This window comes from Cetorhinus maximus, chromosome 2 (assembly GCF_964194155.1).
Source record: "Cetorhinus maximus chromosome 2, sCetMax3.hap1.1, whole genome shotgun sequence".
Taxonomy (NCBI): domain Eukaryota; kingdom Metazoa; phylum Chordata; class Chondrichthyes; order Lamniformes; family Cetorhinidae; genus Cetorhinus; species Cetorhinus maximus.
The window spans coordinates 11,688,578-11,716,141 of record NC_135880.1 but is presented as its reverse complement, the minus strand read 5'-3'; the positions used below and the strand labels follow the sequence as shown (position 1 = coordinate 11,716,141).

General features: G+C 40.7%; 2 protein-coding genes across 5 annotated transcripts in view; both read right to left on the bottom strand.

Annotated features, from left to right (window-relative positions):
- rgs12b (regulator of G protein signaling 12b) overlaps positions 1 to 12,964 on the bottom strand; it is a 246,381-nt gene extending 233,417 nt beyond the window's left edge. Inside the window, exons 1-2 of the mRNA XM_078556924.1 lie at positions 12,919 to 12,964; positions 9,879 to 11,934 (exon numbers count right to left, since the gene is read on the bottom strand). Of these exons, the coding sequence (XP_078413050.1) occupies positions 9,879 to 11,780 (1,902 nt within the window). The 5' untranslated portion in view covers positions 11,781 to 11,934; positions 12,919 to 12,964. The remainder of the gene's footprint in view (positions 1 to 9,878; positions 11,935 to 12,918) is intronic.
- Positions 12,965 to 23,697: 10,733 nt separating this feature from the next.
- Positions 23,698 to 27,564, bottom strand: part of htt (huntingtin) — a 231,156-nt gene continuing 227,289 nt past the window's right edge. For all 4 annotated transcript variants that reach the window (XM_078561165.1, XM_078561183.1, XM_078561173.1 and 1 more), the window contains one exon: positions 23,698 to 25,810. In XM_078561165.1, the coding sequence (XP_078417291.1) occupies positions 25,597 to 25,810 (214 nt within the window). In that variant the 3' untranslated portion in view covers positions 23,698 to 25,596. The remainder of the gene's footprint in view (positions 25,811 to 27,564) is intronic.

Genomic DNA, 27,564 nt, shown 5'->3' with positions numbered 1-27,564 from the left:
TGAGTCTGGAGTCACATGAAGGCCAAACTAGGTAAGGATGGCAGATTTCCTTCCCTAAAGGACATTAATGAACCAGATGGAGTTTTACAGCAATCGATGGTGGTTTCATGGTCACTATTACTGAGACTAGCTTTTAATTCCAGATTTATTTATTTTTTTACACCAGTTAATTGAATTTATTAATTAATTGAATTCAAATTCCACCAATTGCCATGGAGGGATTCGAATGCGTGTCCCCAAGTCATTAGCTTAGGCCTCTGGATTACTAGTCCAGTAACATTACCACTACGTGCCAGTGGTAGAGGGAGTGGATGATGAACCAAGCAAGTGGACTGCTTTGTCCTGGATGGCGTCAAGCTTCTTGAGTGTTGTTGGAGCTGCACACATCAGGCAAGTGGAGAGTATTCCAGCACACTCCTGACTTGTGCCTTATAGATCGTGGACAGGTTTTGGGGAGTCAGGAAGTCAGTTACTCTCTGCAGAATTCCCAGCCACTGGCCTGCTCTTGTAGCCACAGTATTTATATAGCTGGTCCAGTTCAGTTTCTGGTCAATGATAACCCCCAGGATGTCGATAGTGGGGGTTCAGCGATGGTAATGCCAGTGAATGTCAAGGACTGATGGTTAGGTTCTCTCTTGTTGGAGATAGTCATTGCCTGGCACTTGTGTCGTGCAAATGTTACTAACCACTTATCAGCCCAAGCCTCAATGTTGTCCAGGGCTTGCTGAATATGGGCATAGACTGCTTCAGTATCTGAGGAGTCACGAATGGTGTTGAACATTGTGCAGTCATCAGCGAACTTCCCCACTTCTGACCTTATGATGAAAGAAAGGTCATTGATGGTGCAGCTGAAGATGGTTGGGCCGAGGACACCACTTATTACCAAATATTTTGAGTTTATGTTAGGAAATAGAGATAGTTTAAGTTATATTTGTGTTTGTAGGTGTTAGGAATTAAGTTTAATGTGTGTTCTGTACTGGTGTGTTAAGAAATGGGGAAACTTATGTTTTGGTTTCACTTTAAAAGATGCCTGCATTCTAATGAAATTTTATGACTCTAGAAGGAGGATTAAAACAAGGTAGAAAAAAACTGTGCTGTTACCTAGTGACAGCGGTCCAGAGAGAGATGCCCCACACACACAGAAACCAAAATCAGTTTGAGTTCAGTTGGTCAGTGTGCTCTAAAGTTGAAAGGTGTTGCCAGCAGAAGCAGCATAGGAGAGGGACAGATTGCAAGTCCCAAGCTAAAGCTGAAGCCAGCTGCCAGGAGATGATGAACAAGAGGGAGCTGCAGGAAGCAAGTTTCCTCAACGAACAGAAAGGAAGGGTCCAGAGAAGGCCTTCTAGTCAAAGGAACAGAAATCTTGAAAGGTCCCGTTAAGTGAAGTTAAGAATGAGGAGGAGAGAACGGCTCCCAGCTTAACAGGAGAAGCAGCAGAGCACAGATTTGATGCAATACAGACTTGCGAGAAGCTAGAAGATCCAAGGAGACAGCTGAAGGTTTGTAACTCTTTACTATGGGCATGTGAAGCAGTGGTGTTCTGTTGGCACGGCTGAGTCAGTGAGAAAGAGTGTATAGAAAGAAGCTTGAATGTACACTGCGATCCAGGAGAGCTCGAAACCCTGGAGGTGGACCCTTATGGAAAGCATCTGAGAAGAAGCATCGGTTTGGGAGAAGGTTCCAAAGTAAGTTCTTCGAGAGTGGAGATTGGAAACCCTCACGTGAAAGACAGAGTTCATTGAGACCAGTTGGCTGATGGTGTGACAAGTGTCAGGGGGAGTTGAGGAGAGACCCATAGCATCTGATGGGGGTGACATCCGTCACTTGGTTTCAGAGTGAGGTGTGTCTGACCATAGGTCACCTATTGGTTTACATGGCCTGTGTACCTACTGTGAACATGAAGATAGCTTTTGTAGCTTGTGTTATCTTTATAAATCTGTATATATCTGTAAAGATATAGTTGTGGGTGAAAGAGTATTGTAATAAAGCTCGTCTTTTCCTGTTTAAAAAATGTCTTATTCTTTTGTTAAAAGTTCATCAGCTGACTCTCGTGACTCTGTTCAGTCGCCACTCTCCGCGTATCTAAACAAAAAATTTTTTTAAATCTATCAAGCCGGGTCCCACCCTGGGATCTGGCTTGTCCAGAAGTAACATCAGCTGGGCTCATAACCTTTAAAGATATTACAAATGTTTGTTAATCTGCATCAACATCATCCCCTTTTGCAAAATGAAAAAATATTAATTTCGTAGAACTCTTCATTGGTGTAAAAAGGACAACTCTACTCCAATCACAGACTGAACTATTGACTCCACTACTGTGACTTAGTACAACGAGGTTTTAAGTTTTACTAACAATGCAATTACATGCTTCAGCCAGCCAGAACACACACATTTCATGCAAATTTTACAATTATGTCTGTCAATATGACTAGACTTGATACTTCTGCTTGTTTCTATTTAATTAAATGTGATGAAAATCAATATTTTAAATTAATTTAAAATTGGGGGAAGTGAAAAGTAAAATAAGATTAGCAGAGAGAGAAAATGTGAATTGAATGATAGCTACACCATAAAAGTAACCAAAAATCTACTTGCATATAAGTAGTGAGCAGGTAGTAAGAGGGTGGGGCCTATGGGGACGAAGAAGGTGACATATGCTTTAGAGGTGCATGGCAAAGTTTATGAGTAGGTTGGGCCTGTACTCATTGGAGTTCAGAAGAATGAGAGGCAATCTTATTGAAACATATAAGATTCTTAGGGGGCTTGACAGGGTGGATACTGAGAGGCTGTTTCCCCTTCCGGGAGAGTCAAGGACCAGAGGGCATAATCTCAGAGTAAGGGGTCGCCCACTTAAGACAAAGATGAGGAGGAATTTCTTCTCTCAGAGGGTGGTGAATCTGTAGAATTTTTTGCCGCAGAGGGCTGTAGAGGTTAGGTCGTTAAGTATATTCAAGATTGAGATAGGCAGATTTTTAATCAGTAAGGGAATCAACGGCTCTGGGGAAAAGGCAGGAAAGTGGAGTTGAGGATTATCAGATCAACCATGATCTCACTGAATGGCGGAGCAGACTCAATGGGCCAAATGGCCTACTTCTGGCTCCTACGTCTTATAGTACTTTGAATCAGTATTTACTAAGGAAGAGTATACTGACAAAATATAATTAGAAGCAGATATGGTAGAGGAAATGGACGCAGCGAAAACTGATAGGCAGAATGTACTGAAAAGGCTGGCTAAGCTGGATAAGTCTTGTGGTCTGGATGGCTTGCATTCCACATTGCTAAGAGAGTTGGGAGTGGAGATAGCAGAAGGGCTTGCCATAAATTTCATATCTTCCCTAGACATTGGGAGGACTAGAGGATTGGAAAGTGACCATTGTGACATCTTTGTTCAAGGAAGGATGTAAGGACATTCCTAGTAACTATTGACCAATCTGTTTAACATCAATGGTGGGTAAGGTTTTAGAAACAATCGGGGGGAAAAAATTAAAGCAAAATACTGCTGATGCTGGGAATCTGAAACAGAAACAGAAAATACTGGACAAACTCAGCAGGTCTGGCAGCATCTGTGGAGAGAGAAGGAGCTCTGAACAGTCATATGGATTCAAAATGTTAACTCTGTTCCTCTTTCCACAAATGCTGCCAGACCTGCTGAGCTTTTCCAGTATTTCCTGTTTTTATTTTTAAAAAGTTTCTTTAAATCCATATAGACAGCATCCATTACATTCCCTTCATCAACCTTCAGATTTCAAGATTTGCCAATGATACCAAACTTTGAGGTGTGGCAAACACTGAAGGTGATGCCAATCAACCACAAAAGAACATAGATAGGCTGGCAGAATGGGCAGACAACTGACAGATGGAATTTAATACAGAGAAGTGTGAGGTGATACATTTTCGCAGAAAGGATAGAGAGCAGCAATTTAGACTTAATGCCACAATTCCAGAGAGTGTCAAGGATAGAGGGACCTGGAGTTTGAGAGGGTCAAGAGGAGATTTATCAGAATAGTTCCAAGGTTGAGGGATCAGTTATAAGGTTATGTTGGAGAAGCTAGTGTTTGGTTGTTGTCAATCGAGTAAAAGAGTTTGAGGGAGATCTGATAGAAGTGTACAAGATCATGACAAATTTGGAAAGGCAAAGTAGTCCAAAGTTGCGGCCTGAGTTTGTGTACTGTGCTTCTTTGAATTTCTTTTCTAGTAGGATCTGTGTAAGAAGGAATATGTACTGCGTAGTAAAGATTCTTTAAACAGAGATCAATGCATGCCTTCCTTTAAAATAAAACACCTTTGTGACACAGACAGTAAATTATTGAAGGTCTTGCTTCACTTATATCTTGTAAAACAAAATTGGATAACATATTTTTCGAAAACATAAACACAATCTGACCACTCCTAGTTTCTAAAAGTGATGACAAGCTATATCTTGATATCAAGCTAATGAGATCACAAAGCCTCCCACTGCAACAAACTCTATAGTTCCTACTCTGTGATGATGGCTTATTGTAATCATAACATTTATCCAAGTTTCATTTTGACTCCTCCTAAAATTAGTATCCTTGGATATTTAATGTTATATTTTTAATATTCCTCTAAAGCAATTAAATTTCAGTATCATCAACATTGGCATTAATTACATACACACAGTATCCATCTGTGCAGTGTAAGTATATTGATCTGGTTAATTAGGCAGAATGGATGAATAATTTAAGCTCATCTGAAACCTAAGACATGCTTTTGTCCTAATTCACCAATAGCAACCTTCAGAAATGAAATCAACCAGAATCAGACGACACTTGCTCGGTTCGTAGAATTCATTCTGATGAGAAAAACTCTCCCAAATACAAAATACAAAAAGATACCCACAAAATTACACACCATTTATCACAGGTTTCTCAAGGATAACAACTGCCAAGACCTCAGCTCTGATTAAATTAGGGTATTTATTATGCTATTTTTCCTGCTTTAGTTTGATTTCAGCACTCATGCGCTAGATTAGATAATTTATTAAAAGCTCTAATCCCAGTTCCCCAACCATGCTTTCCCAAACCAGTTCTCAATGCCTCCATTCCAAATATAAACCCAAAACAGAAGCTTTAATGCGGAGCACATCTAAATGCATAATTTTATTGGAGCATCACAACTCAATTCACTGAAATTAGAAATGGGTCCAAGACAATGCCCAATTCAAATGATTGCACGCCTTTACTTCTGACCAGCGTTTAGTTATGAAGAGAGACTCAAGAAGTTAGAGCTATTTCGTTCCCCACTTTACAGCAAAGAAGTATGAGAGTAGAGTATTTCGTGCAGTTCTATAGGAAGGATGTGATTGCACTAGAGAGAGTGTAAAGGAGATTTACCAGAATGTTGCCTGGGCTGGAGAGTTTTAGTTGTGAGGAGAGATTGGATAGATTGGGGTTATTTTCCCTGGAGCAGAGGAGATTGAGGGGAGACATGATTGAGGTGTATAAAATTATGAGGGGCATAGATAGGGTAGACAGGAAGGGGCCTTTCCCCTTGGTAGAGGGATCAATAACCAGGGGGCATAGGTTTAAGGTAAGAGGCAGGAGGTTTAGAGGGGATGTATGGAAGAATGCTTTCACCCAGAGGGTGGTGGGAATCTGGAACTCACTGCCTGAAAGGGTGGTGGAGGCAGGAACCCTCATAATATTTAAGAAGTATTTGGATGTGCACTTGCGATACCATGGCATACAAGGCTATGGGCCTAGTGCTGGAAAATGGGATTAGAATAGTTAGGTATTTGTTTGACCGGCGCAGACTCGAAGGGCCGAAGGGCCTTTTTCTGTGCTGTAGACCTCTATGACTGTCTGATGGAGGTCTTCAAACATATGGCAGATTATGACAGTAATAAAACAACACAGTTCTAAACTCATCACAAAATAATTAAAAAGAAATCTCACTTTCCTTCTAAACACACTGTGGGCAGAATGTGGATCCCTCTCATAAGCTGTTCTAGAAGGATTTTTAGAAAACTGTTTGGGAAACAAATGTTGAGGATCTACAGGGAGGATGCAGGACATAAAAGCACTAGCAGAGGCTTAAATGTCAATGGTCTGTTTCTGTGCTGCCACAGCCTACAATTCAATAAAAGCATGTCCTAAAAGCAGGATTACCATAAGTGAACCAAAAAAAAACTTCCCAAAGCATTTACTCAGCATTCATTTGTAAGGCATCAGAATGTCCTCCAGTAAAAACGCTAAATTATTAAATTAATATCAGCAACGTATAATGATGCTGCTTTTGTATCAAATCATCACTGATGATGAAATTTGAGGTTACTATCAGATCAGCCATTGACTTATTGAATAGTGGAGCAAGCTATAAGGGCCTTATCCTGCTCCTCGTTCATATTCCTCGTTGAACAGAATCAAGGCAAACAAGCCCTATAGAAAATCCATACTGGGTTACAAGATATCATATTGGTACTTAGGGTTTATCTTGTTCATACTACATATCAGACCTTTTGCAAAAATTATACTCGAAACAAAATTGAAATAACTAAAGTTCAAAATTAATACCTGTATTTCCAGCAAAAAAGCCAACATCTGTAGTGGCGCTGCTGCAATGGGCCAGTGAAAAAACTGCAAAAGCTACACAGAGGTATAAACTGTCAAAAATCTAGCATCAAAGGTGTTTTACTAAATTGCATTCAAACCAATAAAAAAAACCTGTGTGTGTGTATGTAATATATATATTATAAAATACACACACACACATATATTATTTTATATACGTAATTGTGTAATGCCCTTCACAAACTTAGGATTTTGTCTCAAAGCATTTTACAGCCATTGAAGTACTTCTGAAGTGTAGAAGTCTAGTCACTGTTGTAGTGAAGTGCGGCAGTCAATTTGCACACAGCAAGCTCCTACAAACAACAATATAATGACCAGATAACCTGTTTCAGTGATGTTGATTGGAGGATAAACATTAGCCAGGACACCTGGAATAACACTCCTGCTCTTCAAAATAGTGCCATGGGGTCGTTCACATCCACCTAAGAGACTAGACTGGGCCTCAGTTTGATATCACAGCAGAAAGATGTCATATGCATCAATAGTCTGTGATTTACCTCTTGTGTAATACCTAATTCAAACTGTTCCCACAACCAGTGACAGGTTTGCAACCAGCACATGAGCCTGGTGTTATTTGCTCAAAATACTCCAGACAGGAAGTACTCCTGACAGAAATCATATTTGGAGGGACAAAATCTACAGGTGTAATTATCTAGTTATTGTACAGAAAGAGTTCTTCACAGTTGAATATGAAAGTTCTCATTTGCCAATTCAGTACTGCCACAGACACCTTCTCGGCTTCAGCAGAATCAGTTGCTGTCATACGCAGTCTAAACATCTTATTTTATAGGAGTTGACTCAAGCCGTACATTAATGCTTGTACAATAGCGTGATCCGAGGGTCTAACAACAGAAGCCCTTGCGACCTAAACTAGGCATCCATGTTGTTTGCTTGTATATTTCTTCAATCTCTCCATTGGCGAGACTCGGTTAAAATCATTAAGCAGTTTTATTCCACAGCAAGGCGAGTGTACAGAGCAACAGTTATTATGATCAGATCTACTTAGTTCAATCAGTAAAACTTGTCCATGTAATTATATCAAAATAGTGAACAGGTTATTATATTGAATTGCCCTACTTTAGTTAGTCCCCTTACAGAGTAGCTCCTCTCTATTCTGTTCTACAGTCTAGTGGAGAACCTTTGTCCCCTCTGCTGTAGAATAGATGATGAGTTAATAATTCCCAGAAGGGACACCAGCAAAATTTAATGTGGATAAGTGATTATCACTTTTTGGTATCTGTTACAAAGACAGTTAGTTCCCTTCCCCACCCAACCCCTCTACCAATTATTTTTAGAACTGCAACTCCATACATCAGAAAATAAGAAATAGGAGCTGGAGTAGCCATTTGATTTTTCAAACCTTTTCCACTATTCATGGCTGATCTTCTATCTCAACTCCATCTTCCTGCACTATCCCCACATCCTTTAATTCCCAAAGATCTATCAGCCTCTGACTTAAATATGTTCATGTTCCAGATTGCCCAGCCAAGGGCAATATTTTCTTAGCGTCTACCCTGTCAATTCACTTAAATATTTAAATGGGTTTCAATTAGATCGCCTCTCATTTTTCTGAACTCCAGGGGATTTGGGTCTAATCTACTCAAAGTGTCCCCTCACAGGATCCCTCATAGTGCATACTTGCTTTAAACAATACTGAGCAAGTACTGTGCTGGGACTAACAACCAGCTCATTCAGTGGTTCAATAAAGGATATTATTAGATAGATATTGCTTGGCATGGAAAATGCACATTTAGCGACAGTAGATGAGCATTACAATCTGACTTACAAAACAAAAGATCAGCTGAACTGAAGAAAGCTGAAGGTTATGTTCAAGGTTTCCCCTCATTTGACAAGACTACAACAATGAAATTTATTTAAAGAATGTAAGTACACAAGTGTGCAGCTATCCTGTCAATTTTGTTTTGCTGTTTTCTGCTTTTTAGTAACACAAAAGCATCCGTATTGCAGCCTTTTTGACTAAATGAAACAAAACCTGCAGGAAGACTATTTTATATCCTTTGGCTTGCAATTGGAGCATAACTAATTTCAGATTAGGCAAAATGCTCGAAACGTTCAGGGAATCTGAAGAGCTCATGAACACTTTATAAACTTAAACAGAGCTAAATGTTCTGAAAATGCAGCTGCTCCTATCTGTACTTATGAAACGTGGGCTCACATTTTCAGAATTCTTGATGGTAAGAGTGGAATTCATAACGAAGCAATATAACAGGGACATTCAGAGGAAATAGGAGCAGGAGCAAGCCAAGGGTCCTCGAGCCTGCTCCGTCATTCAATAGGACATGACTGATCTGATCTTAGCCTCAATTCCTCTTTTCTGCCCCTTCCCCATAACCCATGACCTCCCTATACAGTTCAAGAATCTATCTTAGCCTTGAATATATTCAATGACTCAGCCTCCAAAACTCTCTGGGACTCCCACTTAGATCAGTGATGCAAACAACTATAGCTTGAAATACAGTTTCAGAAGGATTTTAGAATCAAATCTGAGCATCCCTGCCACATTCACAATGGGAAACTATTCAATTATATATCAAATATTACAACCCAATTCATATCCTGCACAATTTTAGACTGTGGCTAGCCTCTTCAGTTGGAATAAAACAATGTTTGAGAACATTGGATATTGTCTCTTATTTTTTCCATGTTAATTTGTTAACTACATAATTTACATGGATACGTCAATTTCTTACAATGCATTAAAGAGTTCATGTAAACTCCATGTCATTTCATGGCAATGTTTTAATGCCTGGTCGACATGGAGTAAAGGTATTGCAACAATGTCTGTAATGCATGTAAAGATTTTGGCGCACTACAGATGCAGTATCTTCAGTATGTACGCACATACCATGGACACCCTGCTTCCGTCAGCCGACTTCACAGCGACTTAAAGCCTTTGTAAACGCTTTTTACTGCAAAGGGAAGATAAATCAACTTTAAGGTAAGGTCGATGTATTCTGTAGCATGTAAAGAGTAGTGTAATTGTTTAGAATTATTACAAGCACATGCAATAAGTTAGCTGAAGCCCAAACTGGATGAATGACTATTTCATGCTTGCAATTATGAGGCACCTTTGATAACTGCAAAGGATAAAATGGAAACATGCCATCTCAGCAATCTTAAAAACAAATTCTGCAAAGCACAAAAGGAAAAAAAAAAATCAGTTCTACTTGCATTTTTGATAACTTATCAGCAACATCATACTACAAAATAGAACATATTGTGCACTAACAAATCATATATATGTATTTTATGGTGTCACACCCTTACCTTTTTGTCTTTGCTTTTCTTGTTATTTTGTTGTATCCCAAACATCTTTTCAATCCCAAACAATTTACTTGTCAGTTCGTTCTTTTGAGATACAATGTGAAAAGGCTGGCCTAAGCCACTTCCAACTCTATACTTTTCTGTTTGAATCTTGGTCATTGGAGGGGGAAGATCCTGCTTCAGTGTACTACAATTCACACTGGACAGTCCATCTGTGGATTCTGCATAGGATTCCTGATCACTGCTGCTACAGTACTGCCAGTCTTTACGGATGTGAAGGGGAAGCCATCTTGGAGTTGAACAAGGAGCACTGTTCGCTATATCGGATTTCTTAGCCGAAGTAAACACAGACCATGGGGAGGCTCCTGGAACATCAAGCCGAGCAGAAGGACCAAGGTGTCTATTACCATTAAGTAAAGAGCAATCATTCTGTGCTAACTCCGAAAGTCGAGGTGCATGGAATTTGCTTTCCAGATCAGGGCGACAACCATTCCACTGAGAATTACCTTGCATCTGCCCTTTACCTGGAACATTACTCCAGACACCGTGGGGGCCATGTTTGTTCGAGTTAGTACCCAGATCAACAACTAAAACTCTATTATTCTTTTCCTCCTGACTATAGCATCCAATTCCACTGTCACTGTTACTACCAGTGCTATTGTTCTGCTGGCCATCAGATAAATCCCCGTCAAGAAAAGCTCTTGCACGCATACTTTCAAAAGACTCTCCCATGTCCTTGTACAACACAGATACAAACTGAAGAACAGGCTGAGAGGAAGGGGGAAACTCCAAGCAGCCACTCGTATCTGGATCTGGCGTGCACTCAATACTAAATCGCCTAGCAATACCCTGGTGAATTTTGTGCTGACAGAGATCTGGATCTACCATGAAGACATGACATGAAGTCCTCAGTCCACCATCATTTTCACTAGCAAGACTATGATCATCAGATATCTGCATGGTGACCAGTCCAAAGAATCTGCGGTCATCTGGGCACACAGCACTGAAGGCCAATTTTTCTGCAGGGTACACAGCTAGAACAACATTTTTGTCATTGAATAGCTTAATGCTGTCATGCATTATCTTCATTAGGACAAGGGTGTGAATCTTTTGCTCAGCACGCAAGCGTCTCATGCAGCCTCGGATGGCCTGTAAGCTATCGTTTTCTAGATTTGAACTCGTTGAAGGCAATTCGATGGAACCCAAGTAGCCTACTATCATCCCAACATTCAAAATGCTAGCATCTAGGACAAATCCATCTTGGTTTTCAAGGCCATTCACAAAAACAGAGTCATCATTCAACACCTTCATTACTTCTTCTTCAGAAAGGGAATTGTGGTTTGTTTTTGCACTTCCACATCTGGCAGGAAATCCACTGGCTTTTTCAGCCACTTGTTTTTGTTGCTCTATGTAAGTCCTACCACATTTGGTAGAATTACTGGAATTGTCAAAAAGCATTTTAAATATGCCGCCTGATTGTACATCAGCAACGACCTTTTCAGCTCTGTTTAGACCCAGTGTTTTTGACTTTGGCTTACTACTCATCCAAGCCACTTTGCCTTCATTGAAATAAAGTTCCTCATCACTAGAACCCGTATCAGAGTGGTTACTACCCTCGGCAATGATAAGTCGGAGTACTCCTGTGCACTGTCCTATCAGTTTCACAACGTCTTCATGAGAGGCTTTAGAGACATTAATGTCATTAACATTAAGAATGCGATCACCAGATCGAAGCCCAACATAATGTGCTGGGCTTCCTTTCAGAATGCAGCTAAGTACACAGGGAGCTTGCCCAGAAAGGGTGAATCCATATCCAGTTCTTCCTCTAGCAATATCCACATTCCTCACCCGAAGAGAAGGATTGGTGCTTGAACGGCGTTTCACTTGATCAGCTTGTCTATGCATTGTTTACTTATATTCCTACTACACCACAATGGTAAACTTGAAACGGTATCAAAGCCGCCAGGGACCAATAAGTTGAGTGCTTCAGGAGTAAGCTCATTGTAGCCATGTATTTAAGTGCCTCTCCAGCTCACATGGGCTGTCCCAATAAAAACACCTGAAAGGAAAATAGTATGTATGAAACCAGCCCCATTTAAGCTATAGCTTGGAAAGACAGTAAATTTGTAACTTAGAACCTGAGGTTCCACTCACAGCAAGTTTCTGATACAAGGTTTCTATTTTATTAGGGAGGCCCTTTGGTTTTTTGGAGAAAAGTTGTCAAAAACAATCAAGAAAGGCATTCTTGTTTACATGAGAATATCATACTAAGTTAGCAGTTTTTGACTTTTGTACTTTTCAATGATAAGCATCTGGGCTGATGCAGATTTGTTAATATCCAGCAACAATTCATCCTATTACAAAACAAACATTGTACTTTCTGAATTTGTTCAAAAGGCAGGTGGAGCTTTAATTCATAGAAGAGACTGTTGGTTCTGTTGAGGATTTTTTTTAAAACAGTCTTCTCCAACAAGATCGTTTTAGTGGGCTCACTGTAAATAAATACTGCTTTGTGGAATAAAATGCAGGGAAATAAAGGAAAACAGTCCATTTATTGTCAAGAACTTATAAAATGTTGCGTTTCATCTCCACAAAAACATTTTTACAGTATACAGTAATCCAGATAAACTTCCACAGAACACAAACTTAGAAAATAGCTCGTTTTCCAACTATTGCAAATGCGTGCAACAGAAAACTTCAACTCCAAGAGAACTCTTCGAAAATTAAATTGATTGTACTGATATTAATGATCCCAAAAAAACAGAAACTTTTATAGTAAACCATATTAAAAAAAAAATCAATCTTCTGTATATTTTCAATACCAATGAATCCTCGCTCTATTAAAATGTATCATTCTGAACAGCGATGATCAGCGCCAAATTCATAATACCTCAGAAATTCCAGATGTTCATACCTATAATGTCCGTAAAGAAGCAAGCAACTATCCAAAGCCTCTCGAGTTAAAAGAGTTAAACCCCCCCCCCCCACCCCCATATCATCATACTTGCAATTCGCACCGGTTTTAAAAATATTAAAAGTTTACCTGATTCCGAATCTGCTTATTATCAAGAGCTGGAAAACATGGCTAGAGTTAACGCAGGGAGTGGGGCGGGGGGGGGAGTTGTTGTGTTCGCAAAGGTACCGGATTGACACCCAAAAAAAAATAAAGCGATCGAATTATATCTGGAAAAAGGGGAGATGGACCCCGGATCGCGCACAGACAAGGCTCCACTTTGTTTGACTTCATGGGGTTTGCCCTGGATTACACAGCCACTGGGGCGCGGTTTAAAGGCTTCGTGTTTTTATATATATATATATATATATAGGATGGATAAAACTCACCTACACCGTTTGATTTATAGCCCGTTGTGTTTGAGCGCTGTAAAAGATAAGGGACTTGGGGACTGGGGGCATCAGATCGAGACCGGACCAAAAATCCACCCCCCACCCCCCCCACCTACCCTCTTAACCAAAAAACGATGGGTTTTCTTTTCTTTCCTCTTGCGTGGCAAAACATACAGAACTAAACAATTGCACAACGTTGAATGAAACGGACACACACACGACAGAAACAATGCATTAAGAACACGATGGATTTCATTACTTTCCCAATCTTTTACATACCGAAAAAATATATATATTCCCAAATCCAATGCGGATTAAAAACATAAGCACGTTGCACTGAATCATTGCCGATAAACAGAAGGCCGTTCCTTCCTCCCTCCCTCCCTCCTCCCCTAGGGATCACTTCCAAATAGCTCGCTCCTTAGTCCTCAATTTTAGGAGGCTTCTTTCTTTCTTTCTCTTTCCCTCTCTCTTGCCAACAAAAAAAAACTTCCAGCATTGTTACTACACTCGGGGGGGGGGGGGGGGAGAAAAGGGCGGGGTCCAGGCGCTCACCCTAACCCTGGATGACGGACGCCTCCGCCAATCAGCGGCGGCGACTAGTGTTTCGGCCACGTCGCCAAGGGCAACCGTGATTCCGATTGGTGAGGGCGGCGACCCTCCCCCCCCGTCAGCTGAAGGCTCCTCTCCCTCTTGGCCCTCGAGGGGGGTTTGATTGACCCGTCAGCGCCATCCGTCGAGTTCGTTTCCAGAGTGAGATGTTTATAACCTTAACCTTCCCGTCTCAGGGCCACAGACCTATATATCTAAACTTTTTATTTTATTTTATAGACTTACTTATTACACATTAAGGAAATATTGACTTTATGTGGGGGAGGGGATAAGCATTCCATTGCTTCGCAACCGTTGTCAACTCAAAAGCAAAGCTTGATTAAACAATGTGCTTTTTAAAAACAAGCGGTTACCTTGGATCCTAACGGCTCTTGTGAACGAAGCGATGGCGTTTAAAAAAAGTTTTAAAGCAAAACTTCTCTCGATTTGGTGGGGTGGGGGTGGGGGCGGGGGGATTAAATCGCTCGGTGGGTCAAACTGGTCGAAAAGAATCTTCCAGGATCCTTTATTATTTATTCGCCCCCCTCCCCGCAACAGGCGCTCGGGCGCAGAAGATCCGTTGAGGTTTGAATTGGGATGGCGGTTGGGAAGCCCGGGGATGATCCGTTGAGGTTTGAATTGGGATGGCGGTTGGGAAGCCCGGGGATGATCCGTTGAGGTTTGAATTTGAATGGCGGTTGGGAGCGATGCGAAGAGTAACGGTCACGCCGCCACGTTAGCGACCCTCGGGGTCTCGAATTCCCCCCCCCCCCCCCTGCTGCAACCCGCGCAGGCGCACACCCACACGTCAACTCACCTGCCCAACCGCCATAGCCCACCTGTCACCTTGGCATAGCCACCTCACCATCATCAAAACGCTTCACCTGCCGACAAAGCACTTTGCAGTGCGGCCCACCGCCGTAATATCAGACAAAATGATCCCACAAACAGCTACCCAATAACAGCCAGTTAACGGATTATCAGAACACCGGAGATAACTCGTCCTGCTCATCTTCGGATTAGAAGCCGTCAGATCTTCTGCATTACACTTCGGAGTTACCCTAAGACCGAGGAGCCAGAAGTAGGCCATTTGGCCCATCAAGTCTGCTCCACCATTCAATGTGATCATGGCTGATCTGATCATCCTCAACTCCACTTTCCTGCCTTTTCCCCATAACCCTTGATTCCCTTACTGTTTAAAAATATGTTCCATCTCAGCCTTGAATACACGTAACCACCCAGCCTCTACAGCCCTCTGCAGGAAAGAATTCCACAGAATCACTACCCTCTGAGAGAAGAAATTCCTCATCTCTGTTGTAAATGGGCGACCCCATACTCCGAAATTATGCGCTCTGATCCTAGACTCTCCGACAACCTTTCAGTAAATACCATCAAGCCCCCTAAGAACCTTATATGTTTCAATAAGGTCACCTCTCATTCTTCTAACCTCCAATGAGTACAGGCCAATCTGACTGAACCTCTCCTCGTAAGAAAATCCCTTCATCCCCGGGATCAACCTAGTGAACCTTCTCTGGACTGCCTCCAATGCCAGTATATCTTTCCTTAGATAAGGTGACCAAAACTGTTCACAGTATTCTAGGTGTGGTCTAACTAGTGCTTTGTATAGTTTTAGCCAGACTTCCCTATTTTATACTCTATTCCCTTTGAAATAAAGACCAACATTCCATTTGCCTTCCCTATTACCTGTTGAACTTGTACGTTAGTTGTTTGGGACTCATGCACAAGGATTCCCAAATCCCTCTGTGCTCCAGTCTTCTGCAGTCTTTCTCTATTTAAATAATATTCAGCTCCTCTTCTTCCTGTCAAAGTGCATAACCTCACATTTTTCCACAATATATTCCATCTACCAAGTTTTTGCCCACTCATTTAACCTGTCTATATCCCTCTGTAAACTGCCTGTGTCATCCTCACCACTTGCCTTCCCACCTATTTTTGTGTCATCTGCAAACTTGGCGATAGTACATTCACTTCCCCCATTCAAGTCATTAATATATATTGTAAATAATTGTGGCCCCAGCACTGATTCCTGTGCCACTCCACTAGTTACAGGTTGCCAGCCCAAAAATGCCCCCTTATTCCAACTCTGTTGTCTATTAGTTAGCCAATCCTCTATCCATGCTAATATACTACCCCCAACACCATGAGCTCTTATTAAGTAGCCTTATGCGCAGTACCTTATCAAATGCCTTTTGGAAATCCAAATATATTACGTCTACTGGTTCCCCTTTATCCATCCTGTTTGTAACCTCCTCAAAGAATTCTAATAAATTTGTTAGGCATGATTTCTCCTTCATGGAGCTATGCTGACTCTGCTTGATTACATTATTTATTTCTAAATGCTCTGCTATTACATCCTTTATAATACACTCCAACATTTTCCCAATGACAGGTGTTAAGCTAACTGGCCTATAGTTACCTGTTTTTTGTCTCCCTCCCTTTGTAAATAAGGGTGTTACATTAGCCATTCTCTAATCCTCTGGGACTTTTCCAGAATCTGAGGATCTTGGAAGATTACTACCAATGCATCCACTATCTCTGTAGCTATTTTTTTTAATATCCTAGGATGCAACCCATCAGGTTCAGGGGACTTATTGGCGTTTAGCCCCATTAGTTTCCCGAGTACTTTTTCTTTAGTGAATTATTGTATTTATTTCCTCCTCCCACTTTGCCCCTTGATTATTTAGTATTTTTGGAATGCTATTAATATCTTCTACCGTGAAGAGTGAAGCAAAGTATTTATTCAACTCCTCTGCCATTTCCTGGTTCCACGGTATTATTTCCCCAGCCTCATTCTCTAAGGGGCCTAAGTTCACTTTGGCCTCTCTCTTCCTTTTTATATATTTAAACAAGTTCTTACTGTCTATTTTTATATTACTCAATAGTTTACCCTCAAAGTTTATTTTCTCCCTCTATTATTTTTTTGGCCATCTTTTGTTGGTTTTTAAAACTTTCCCAATCCTCTGGCTTACCACTAATCTTTGCCAAATTGTATGTTTTTTCTTTCCATTTGATACTGTCCTTAACTTCCTTGGTTAACCATCCATAGAAAATAGGAGAAGTAGGCCATTTATATCCGTCTGCAACCTCAAGTCCTCTTCACAACATACTTTCCAACCTATCTTTGTGTAATCTGCAAATTTGGCTACCATGCCTTCACTCCCCTCATCTAATCATTGATGTAAATTGTAAAAAGTTGAGGCCCAGCACAGACCCCCCCCCCCCAAACAGGACTCCACTTGTCACATCCTGCCAATCAGAAAAAAACCTATTTATGCAGTGTTTTTTGACAGCCAGCCAACCTTCTATCTATGCTAATATGTTACCCATTACACCATAAATTTATTTTCTGCAATAATTTGATGTGGCACTTCATCAAATGCCTTCTGGAAATCCAAGTACAGCACATCTATAGACTCCCTTTATCCCTGTTATACCTTCCATAATGATTAATTCTAACACCTTCTTCATGACAGATGTCAAATTAACTTGCCTATAGTTTCCTGTTTTCTGCCTCCTTTCCTTATTTAATAGGGGGGTTATATTTGTTATTTTCCATAATCTAGCAAATTTTAGAGAATTAACACCAATGCAAATACTACCTCATTAGCCACTTCTTTTAAGGCCCTAGGATGAAGTTCATCAGGATCCGGAGACTTGTCAGCCCGCACCTCCTTCAGTTTGCTCAGTACCACTTCGCTAGTGATTGTAATTTCACCAAGTTCCCCTCTCCCTTCCACCTTCCTGATTTACAGCTATTACTGCAATGTTTTTTTGTATCCTCTATAGTGAAGACGGAAGCAAAATATTTGTTAATTTTATCCGCCATTTCCTTATTGTCTATTAACTCTCCATTGTCACTCACTGGACTCACTTTACTCACTCACTTTACTCTTTTCCTTTTTAAATACCTGTAGAAACTCTTGCTATCCATTTTTACATTTCTAGTTAACTTCCTTTCATATTCAAATTTCCTTCTCCTGATTAACCTTTTAGTCACTCTCTACCGTTCTTTATATTCTGACCAATCATCTGACCTGCCACTCATCTTTGAGCAGTTTTATACTTTTTCCTTCAGTTTGATGCTTTCCTTAACTTCTTCAGTTAACCACAGATGGTGGGTCCTCCCCTTAGAATTTTTCTTGATAGTAGGAATATACTTATTCTGAAATATCTCTTTAAATGTCTGCCACTGCTTCTCTATTGATCTATCCCTTAGCCTATTATCCCACTTCATTTCAACTAGCTCAGCTTTCATGCCCACATAGATGCCCTTATTTAAGTTTAAAATTCTAGTCTTAGACCCACTATTCTCCCTTTCAAACTGGATGTAAAATTCAATCATTGTGGTTGCTGCTACCTAGAGGTGTCTTCACTCTGAGGTCATTAAATAATCCTGTCACATTACACAATGCCAAGTCTAATAAAAGTCTGGTTGGTACTGCTCTAAAAAACACTACCTCCAAAGTGTTCTATGAACTCCTCACCCATCATTATTGCTGTTCCTTTATCACAAGCACCCAATATTACTACCTGTATACTTCGTCCTACACTGTGGTTACTGTTAGGGGGCCTGTAGACCACTCCCATGAGTGACTTCTTTCCCCTGCTATTCCTGATCTCCACCCAAACTGATTCTACATCCTGATCTCCTGAACCAAGGTCATCTCCAACTATTGTACCATTGCCATCCTTGATCAATAGTGCTTCCCCTCCACCTTTACCTAGTTTCCTATTCGTCTTGAATATCATATACCCCTCAATATTCAGCACTTAATACTGTAACAAGCAGGGTGGATAAAGGGGAACCAGAAGATGTGGTGTACTTGGGATTTCCAAAAGGCTTTCAATATGGTGCCACATAAAAGATTACTGCACAAGATAAAAGCACATAGCATTTGGGTTGATGTAGTAGCATGCATAGAGGATTAGCTAACCAACAGGAAATTCAGTCAGAATAAATGGGTCATTTTTCAGGTTTGCAATCAGTAATTAGTTGTGCGCCACAGGGATCAGTGCTGGGGCCTCAACTATTTATGATCTATATGACAACTTGGATGAAGGGACAGATTGCATTGCAGCCAAATTTTCTAACAATACTAAGATTGCTAGGAGAGCAAGTTGTGAGGAGGATACAAAGAGTCTGCAAAGGGATATAGCCAGGTTAAGTAAATGCGCAAAAATCTGACAGATGGAGTATAATGTGGGAAAATATGACAGTCAACTTTGGAAGGAAGAATAGAAAAACAGAATATTATTTAAATGGAAAGACTGCAGAATGCTGCATGACACAGGCATCTGGGTGTCCTTGCACATGAATCATAAAGTTAGCATGCAGGTACAGCAAGTAATTAGGAAGGCAAATGGAGTGTTGGCAGTTATTGCAAGGTGGGATGGAGTATAAAAATATGGAAGTCTTGCTACAACTGTACAGGGCATTGCTGAGACTGCAACTAGAGTACTGTGTACAGTTTTGGTCTCCTTACTTGAGGGGGGATATACTTACTTTGGCAGCAGTTCAGAGGAGGTTCACTGGGCTGATTCCTGGGTTGAAGGGGTTGTCTTAGAAGGAAAGGTTGAGTAGGTTGGGACTGTATTCATTGGAGTTTAGAAGAATGAGAGGTGATCTTATTGAAACACACAAGATTCTGAGGGAGCTTGACAGGGTAGATGCTGAGAGGATGTTTCCCCTTGTGGAATCTCGAACTAGGGGACGCAGTTTCAAAATAAGGAGTCTCCCAGTTAAGACGGAGATGAGGAGGAATTTTTTCTGAGTCGTTAGTGTTTGGAATTCTCTTCCCCAGAGAATAATGGAAGCTGGGTTATTGAATATATTCAAGGCTGACTTACAGATTTTTGATCTACAAGGGAGTCGAGAGGCATGGGGGACAGGCTGGAAAGCGAAGTTAAGGCCACAATCAGATCAGCCATGATCTAATTGAAATGGCCTACACCTGCTCCTATTTCTTATGAACCCCATCTCATATCATCTGCTGCTGAAACTCTTATCTATGCCTTCGCTACCTCTAGACTTGACTATTCCAATGCTTTCCTGGCCAACCTCCCTCTTCCACACCACAAAGTATGTTCAACCAAAATTTTGCTGCCCCTACATTAACTGGCACCAATTACCATCACCTCTGTGCTTGCTGACCAACACTGGATCCCGGTCTGGCAACACCTCAATTTTAAAGTTCTTATCGTTGTTTTCAAATCCTTACATAGCCTCATAATTCCCCCACCAAATCTGTAACCTTATCCAACCCTACAAGCCTTCAAATTCATTGCATTCTTCCAATTCCGGCATCTTGCACATCTTCCATTGTGATCCATTGGTGGCCGTGCTTTCAGCTGCCTAGGGCCTAAGTTCTGGCATTCCCTCCCTAAACCTCTGCACCAGTCTACCTCTGTCTGTGCTACTTAAACCCTATCTCTTTGACCAAGCTTTTGGTTATCTGTCATAATCTGATAGGTCCTTCTAGGACTCGGTGTTAAATTTTATTTGTGAAGGATCTTAGCATGTTTTTCGACATTACAGGCATAAAATAAACGCAAGTTGCTTTATCATTGTGTGAAGGGCAACTTCCCAAATCAGTCCTAAATTTGGTTTGTGCCAGATTATAGCTGGGCTTCCATATTCTAATATCATCCTTTCCCTTGAAATGATTTGGTACTGTAGAGTTATACTTCCTCAGTCATCATATTCTCCATTTTCAAACTGTCTGCCACACAGTAGATGGATATCAACAAAGAACCGATTCTGTAAACCTACCACAATGATTTTCTGAGTCTTACCAATTTGGTTGGAAAATATATTAGAGTGTGGTGAGAGTAAAATAGCTCCTTTGTACAGTTATTGGCCAAGTTACAAATGCTACATGTGAAGATGAAAGTTCAGCTTATCATCCTCACAAATCAAATCACTAAACCTTCAGAAAGATCAGCAAGTCGATTTCTCAGTTGCAGCGAATTGAAAACAAGATTTTGCGCAAGACTATAAAGTCAATTCATGTTTTAGTGCTACGTAGTGCCTCTAAACAACAAGATATGACCTACGATTCATTTAACTACTTTTATGTGGGAGCTTTGCTGTTCCAAGTGGGGCCTTTCCACGACCCAAGAACAAAAAGAAAACGCTTTCATGTATTATTGTGAATTACAAACAAAAGCTAAAAGACAATTTAAACTGAAGACCTCCATCTCCAGGGAAAAATCCTAAAAAATAATCATAGTTGATGTACAGAATCAAATTTGTGATTAATAGATCTGTGTTATCCAGTTGGCTATAAACCAGTTGGGTCAGACAGATTGTGCATGCAAAAGTTGAAATTAAAAGAAAAGCAGCAACTGTGATTTTAAACTGCTAAAAAGTGTTCATAATCTATAGGCCAGTGTGCACTCCAACATTGTTTCTGCAGTTTCTTAAGCACAATGGCAGCAGTATGTACCATATACGAGATGTACTATACATTAAGGTTTCTTTGAAAACACCTTCCAAATCCACAATCTCTACAGCCTAGAAGGACAGCAGACGCATGTGAACTATGCCACCTGCAAGTTCTCCTCCTAGTCCCCCACCATCCTGAGTTGGAACTATTTTGCCATTCATTCACCGTCGCTGTCAAAATCCTGGAATTCCCTCATTAACAGTACTATGGGTGTACCTACACCACATGGACTGCAGCAATTCAAGGCAGCAGCTCACCACCATCTTCTCAAGGGCAATTAGGGATGGGCAATAAATACTGGCCTAACCAGTAACGCACACATCCCATGAAGAAACAAAAAGAGGCATGGTTACCAATGACACACCACCAGATGCATTGAACTAAAGCTCTAGTTACAATGCTATAGGAATAAAGAACTCTAAAAGATCATTTCCATTCGAGCCAATTCTCAACATCATCCTTCAATAACCCTGTCCAATAAGGTTTTTATTATCAACCATCAAAGTTTTTAACAACTTATGCCTTGACTGCCTCCTAAATCTGTTGTTTTACATCTGTGCGTTCACCTTTTCCACATACACTTATTCTAAAGGTTCAAGTTAATATTAAACACTTCTACCACATCGAGTTTATCAATTCCCTTTGACCTTAAATGCCTTCTCCATGTTTATTCAACATAAACATAGCCAGTACCCATTGTACTTTGTCAATTCCATATATTGAAGTTGGGTGTCTTTCATTGAACTCCCTGCAGAGCAAAAATGTTCATTCAACCCTGTTATTATGATGTCCAGAAATAAACACCATTCAAGATGGGGGCAATATATTGTTTCGTAGAAGCCAATTCCTGGGACCTGAGCTATGCAATTCTCAGATTCTGAACTTCACATGCCATTAGCCTTTTATCATCATTTTGTTTCTTGTGATCTTGCTAATTGTTTCCCACCCTCAGCTTCATGACATTTCCTACTTCTGGCCACATCAGGCGAAATCCCTTCACAATCCCTTATGTCCCCACCCAATTTGGCATCACCGACAGACAGAGGGAAGCACACTTGAGCAACACACCGACCAAACATTGAAACAGCTGTGGTCTCAAAACCTATTCTTGCTGTATCCTGTTAGTCACATGTACAGCACAGAAACAGGCTATTCAGCTCAATTGCACCACACGAACCTCTCCTCCCATCCATCTTCATTTACCCCTATCATACCCTTCTATTGCTTTTTCCCCTCATGTCCTTATCTAGTTTCCACTTAAATGCACCCATGCTATTTACCCCAACTGCTCCAAGTGGTAGCAAATTTCACATTAGAACCATTCGCTGAATGGTAAAGAAGTTTCTCCTGAATTGCCTGTTAGATTTATTTGTGACTACCCTATTTGTACGGGCTTTAGTTTCAATCTCCCTCACAAGTGCAAACACCTTCACTATGACTATCCTATCAAATCGCTTCATTATTTTAAATTCCATCAGGTCACCCCCTCAGCCTTTTTAGTGTATATTTTCAGCAACAGTCACCAGTGGACATTTTTAATGTTCATTCAGAATTTAACTATTTGGCAGTTACCCCTTCATATTTTGCCCAGATATGCCAAAAAATAATTCCAGTTAGTTTTGAATATTGTTGGTTTTGAACATGATGAGCATGGGTAAATTGTGCACTCAAGTATGCTTCCCTCAGAACCAATGGTATACTGTTCTGTGTCCCAGGCATTTTTAAACAGTTAAAAAAAAATCAGTGAAGTGCTGTTTTTCTTCTCTATTCAACAATCTATACAGCCTGCAATCACTAATTTAATGTGCAAGCATTGTGAAGGAATCTGGTGTACGTAGTTTAATTGTTTATATGCTCATGTCTTCTCATATCATCTTAATGTCTTAATGCATCATTGATCATAGATCAGTAGGCGCCCAAAGCTCCGCTTCAAGGATGCTCACAAACATGACACGAAGGCCCTAAACGTTGATTTTCACACTTGGGAGATACTAGCCCGACAACAGAGGGAAATTGCAATATTACCTGTGGGCCAGCATGCACCACCATAGCAATTAGAAGCCACAGCAGCCAGACAGCAGGCTCCAGCACCAAAAGCAGCAACTCACAATGACACCCGATAACCATCTCATATGCAGCATGTGTGGCAGAACCTGCCTCTTACGGATTGGTCTCTTCTGCAAAAATGCACAATGTGAAACTATCCCCCCCACTAACCAATGGATTTGCTGCATTTCCATCATCTCACAGGTGGAAGGATGCCAACGTTGATCTTATCTTTTTTTAAGATGATTAAAATTGCTAACACAGGGGGTTGACAGCAAGGCAAACCTTGCTTTAAGTTTAAAATGAGACAGTGCACAAAAAACATTTGTCCCTTCCTCAGTCCAGAATACAAAAAGGTCACAAATTACATGCACCACGTTTCAGCAAGTTCTTTTATTTTTCAAAGTGCAAATTAAGTCATTTAGAATTAAAATGCAACATTTTAGTTATGTTTTAATGGGTACTATGAGAACTAACACTTAATACAAGGGCTCTAGCCACGTGTCTGTCATAGCCATTGTATGAACATTGTCAGATCAAGAGTCTCTTTGTGGAATTTAGAAGCGGCTCCACCGTACCTGTATTACTATTGACAGTCTGTTCAGCTATATATATATGTGTACATATATATAAATAAAAATAGACACAGTCTAACACGGGACACAGCAACTGTATGACACTCAGTGGCAGGAGGTTGTCACAATATAGACCATGAGTAATGGTAAGAACTTATCCTACTGGCTAAGTCTAAGTTTGTTAGATACTGTTGTTGGCAATATTTAAATCACATTGCCAGAATATGACAGAAGCACAAGGTTGTACAGCATTAAATTTAGAAACTACAATGAAAATTCAAGTTCCCTTCCCAGTCCCGCCCACCTACTTCCTGCCCCCCACCCACTGCCCAACAACCCAAACATCAAGTAAATTGCGTCAGACTTAAATGAACCTGGTGGCCCTGCCATTTCATTCAGTGTTCTTGTCAATATGTGCAACTAAGCAAGTGTCTGTCCCAGTATTAGACATGTGGAAGAAGATATGAATAGATGCATTCACACACATTCATCTTAACAAAACATGAGAATGCTTGATGTGGATAGCAACAGGACTACAACACCTATATAAAAAACAGGATTATTGCTTTACTGAAGCATTTCTAAGGTTGATTCTGTCTCAAAACACCTAAAATGGAATTATATAGTCAAGTAATGATTTAAATCAGTAAATGCATAATTAGCCTCGGGTCGTCTTTCCATTTTATATCTTCAATTGCACTTCATATTTCAGATTTGGAAAAAAAAAATAATTGCAAACAAATTAAGCCTTCACAAAAACAGCTCAAGTTCAGTTTGTTAACATTTTGTGTGTTTTGCTATAGTAGTCCATCATAGGTTTGTTATTCTAATCTGATCTCATTCTGAAACAATTTAGCCATGCAAATGACAAAAAAAACCAAAAATATGAGATTCTGGAAATGTAATGACAGTTCAGATATGAAAAACCAACTAATTTGAACACGGACTCTTGTGTTGAGATGACGAATAAACTCTTGACTTGCTGTAATGTTTAACCTCATAATATCAAACCCACGTGCTAAATTTAATTTTCCACTAAATACGTCATCTTGATAGAATTGGTTCATTTTGCTCTTTCTCAAATATGACCTGAATACCAGATCATGATATGTCTTTAACTTCACAGCTAATAATAAATATATTTTTCTTTGTATAGTACATAGACACACTATTTCATTAAGAAATTAAATGCTGCTTGATGGAAGTTGTGAACTTAATGCTGCATTATGGGCCTGCACCAAATCAAAATAAATATTCACTCGTACTCCACAGTCACACCTGTTTTTAAACCGCACTCAGACTTCATCCACAGCCAAGGACAGACAGACGTAGAAGACATTCAACATAGTGGTTTTGTTCATTGCAAATTATGGGATAAATTCATGCACCACAGGTTTTACAATTGTACATACTTTACATGATATATAAATCTTCGGTTAAAAGACAAGTTTTACTTATATTACCACATCTTACATCCTGAGAAGATTAATGTTTTGTGATTATATGCACTAAATTAGACATACAACCACATTACAACAAGTAACTGAAGAGTCAGAACATTTGGAAGGAACATGCTGGGAGTGTGACTTGAGAATACTGAGATTGCTGCAAAGGGACTCTTGCATTCTGTCCCATCCCACTGTGTATGCCACTGTGTTTAACAAGTCCTCTCCACATGTCAAGTCCTCAGACTGCAAATCAGAACTGTGCAACCTGGTGAATGCTTCGCAAGCAGGTCAACAGCTGGTGATAGGGGCTGCCAGGAGTCGCCACCATTTCAAAGACCGACTGGAAAGCACGGCGATCCAGCTCCTCATCAATCTGTTTCCTGTAGAAGTCCATGGCCAACAAGCAGAAGAGGTTTATATCCACTTGCTCAGACTTACCCATACGGCTGATAATGTGGGGGAGGCTGTACGTGCAGTTAAGAAATAATTTCACTGTAACTATACTGTGAACTGTTGTGTAATGGCAATGGGGTCATGTTTGATTTAGACTAGTTTTCTCACCTTTCCAAATAACCTGCGCCAAGCCAACGACAATTCTGACCCTTAGCTCAAGCAGCACACTGCTTTCCTTTAACCGCTACCTTTATATTTCACAAAATGTTTACAAAATCTCTCATTACACCTTAGTTATAGCAGCCTCCAAAATTCGAAAGATTTGTGAATTATTATAGAGTGTAGGCCTTAGCCCGTTGGGTAGTACACTTCAGAGTCAAAAGCTGGTGGGTTCAAATCTCACTCGACGCTCGAGTACATAATATCAGCTGGGACTTCACTGCAATACTGAAGGATTGTTGGAGGTACCATTAACTAAACATTATTGATTAGGCATTAAACCGATGTCCTATCTTCCTTCTCAGGTGGATGTAAAATATACCACGGCATTATTTTGAAAAGGAGCAGTGGAATTCTCCACTTTGTCTTGGCCAATGTTTATCTCTCAACCAGCATCACTGAAAGAGATTATCCAGTTATTAATTCATTACTGTTTCAGGGACGTGGTGTATCTTTCTTGTTTGTCCTTCAAGGCAAAATTGACCATGTTATATCTGAGGGGTTTGGTAGGGTTCTGGTGAGTACATAGGCGACCGCCAAGGCCAAGATGCACCCCCAGCTGTGCTACAAATAGGGACAGGATACTGCAGACCATTGAGTTCTGGACGAATTGCTTACTCAGAATTTCCTCTCCACCTCTGATATGCACTTACAAAGCAAGTGGTGTACCTACGCCACATGGACCGCACCACCACCTCAAAGGCAAGTATAGTGATGGCCAATAAATGCCGGCCATGCCAGAGATGCTCACATGACGAACTAATAAGGAAAAAGCTGCTCTGCGTAAATTGGCTGCTGTGTTTCCTATATTACAACAGTATTACAAATGTACTTCTGTGAAGCACTTTGGGAAGGCCTGAGGTTGTGAAAGTCTTTTTAGTGTAAACTAAATAAGCATAGAATCTACAGCACAGAGTCAGGCTATCCAGCTCAACCAGTCTATACCTCCTCCCACTCCAATTATCTTTTTCCATCCTGTCCGCCATATTCCTCTATCTCACAGAATCACAGTGCAGGAGAGGCCCTTCGGCCCATCGAGTCTGCACTGACACGTGAGAAACACCTGACCTACCTACCTAATCCCATTTACCAGCACTTGGCCCATAGCCTTAAATGTTATGACGTGCCAAGTGCTCATCCAGGTACTTTTTAAAAGGATATGAGGCAACTCGCCTCCACCACCCTTCCAGGCAGTGCATTCCAGACCGTCACCATCCTCTGGATAAAAAAAGTTTTTCCTCACATCCCCCCTAAACCTCCTGCCCCTCACCTTGACTGACCCTTCAACTAAGGGGAACAGCTGCTCCCTATCCACCCTGTCCATGCCCCTCATAATCTTGTACACCTTCATCAGGTCGCCCCTCAGTCTTCCCTGCTCCAAAGAAAACAACCCAAGTCTATCCAACCTCTCTTCGTAACTTAAATGTTTCATCCCAGGCAACATCCTGATGAATCTCCTCTGCACCCCCTCCAGTGCAATCACAGCCTTCCTATAATGTGGCAACCAGAACTACACGCAGTACTCCAGCTGTGGCCTCACCAAGGTTCTATACAACTCCAACATGACCTCCCTACTTTTGTAATCTATGCCTCGATTGATAAACGC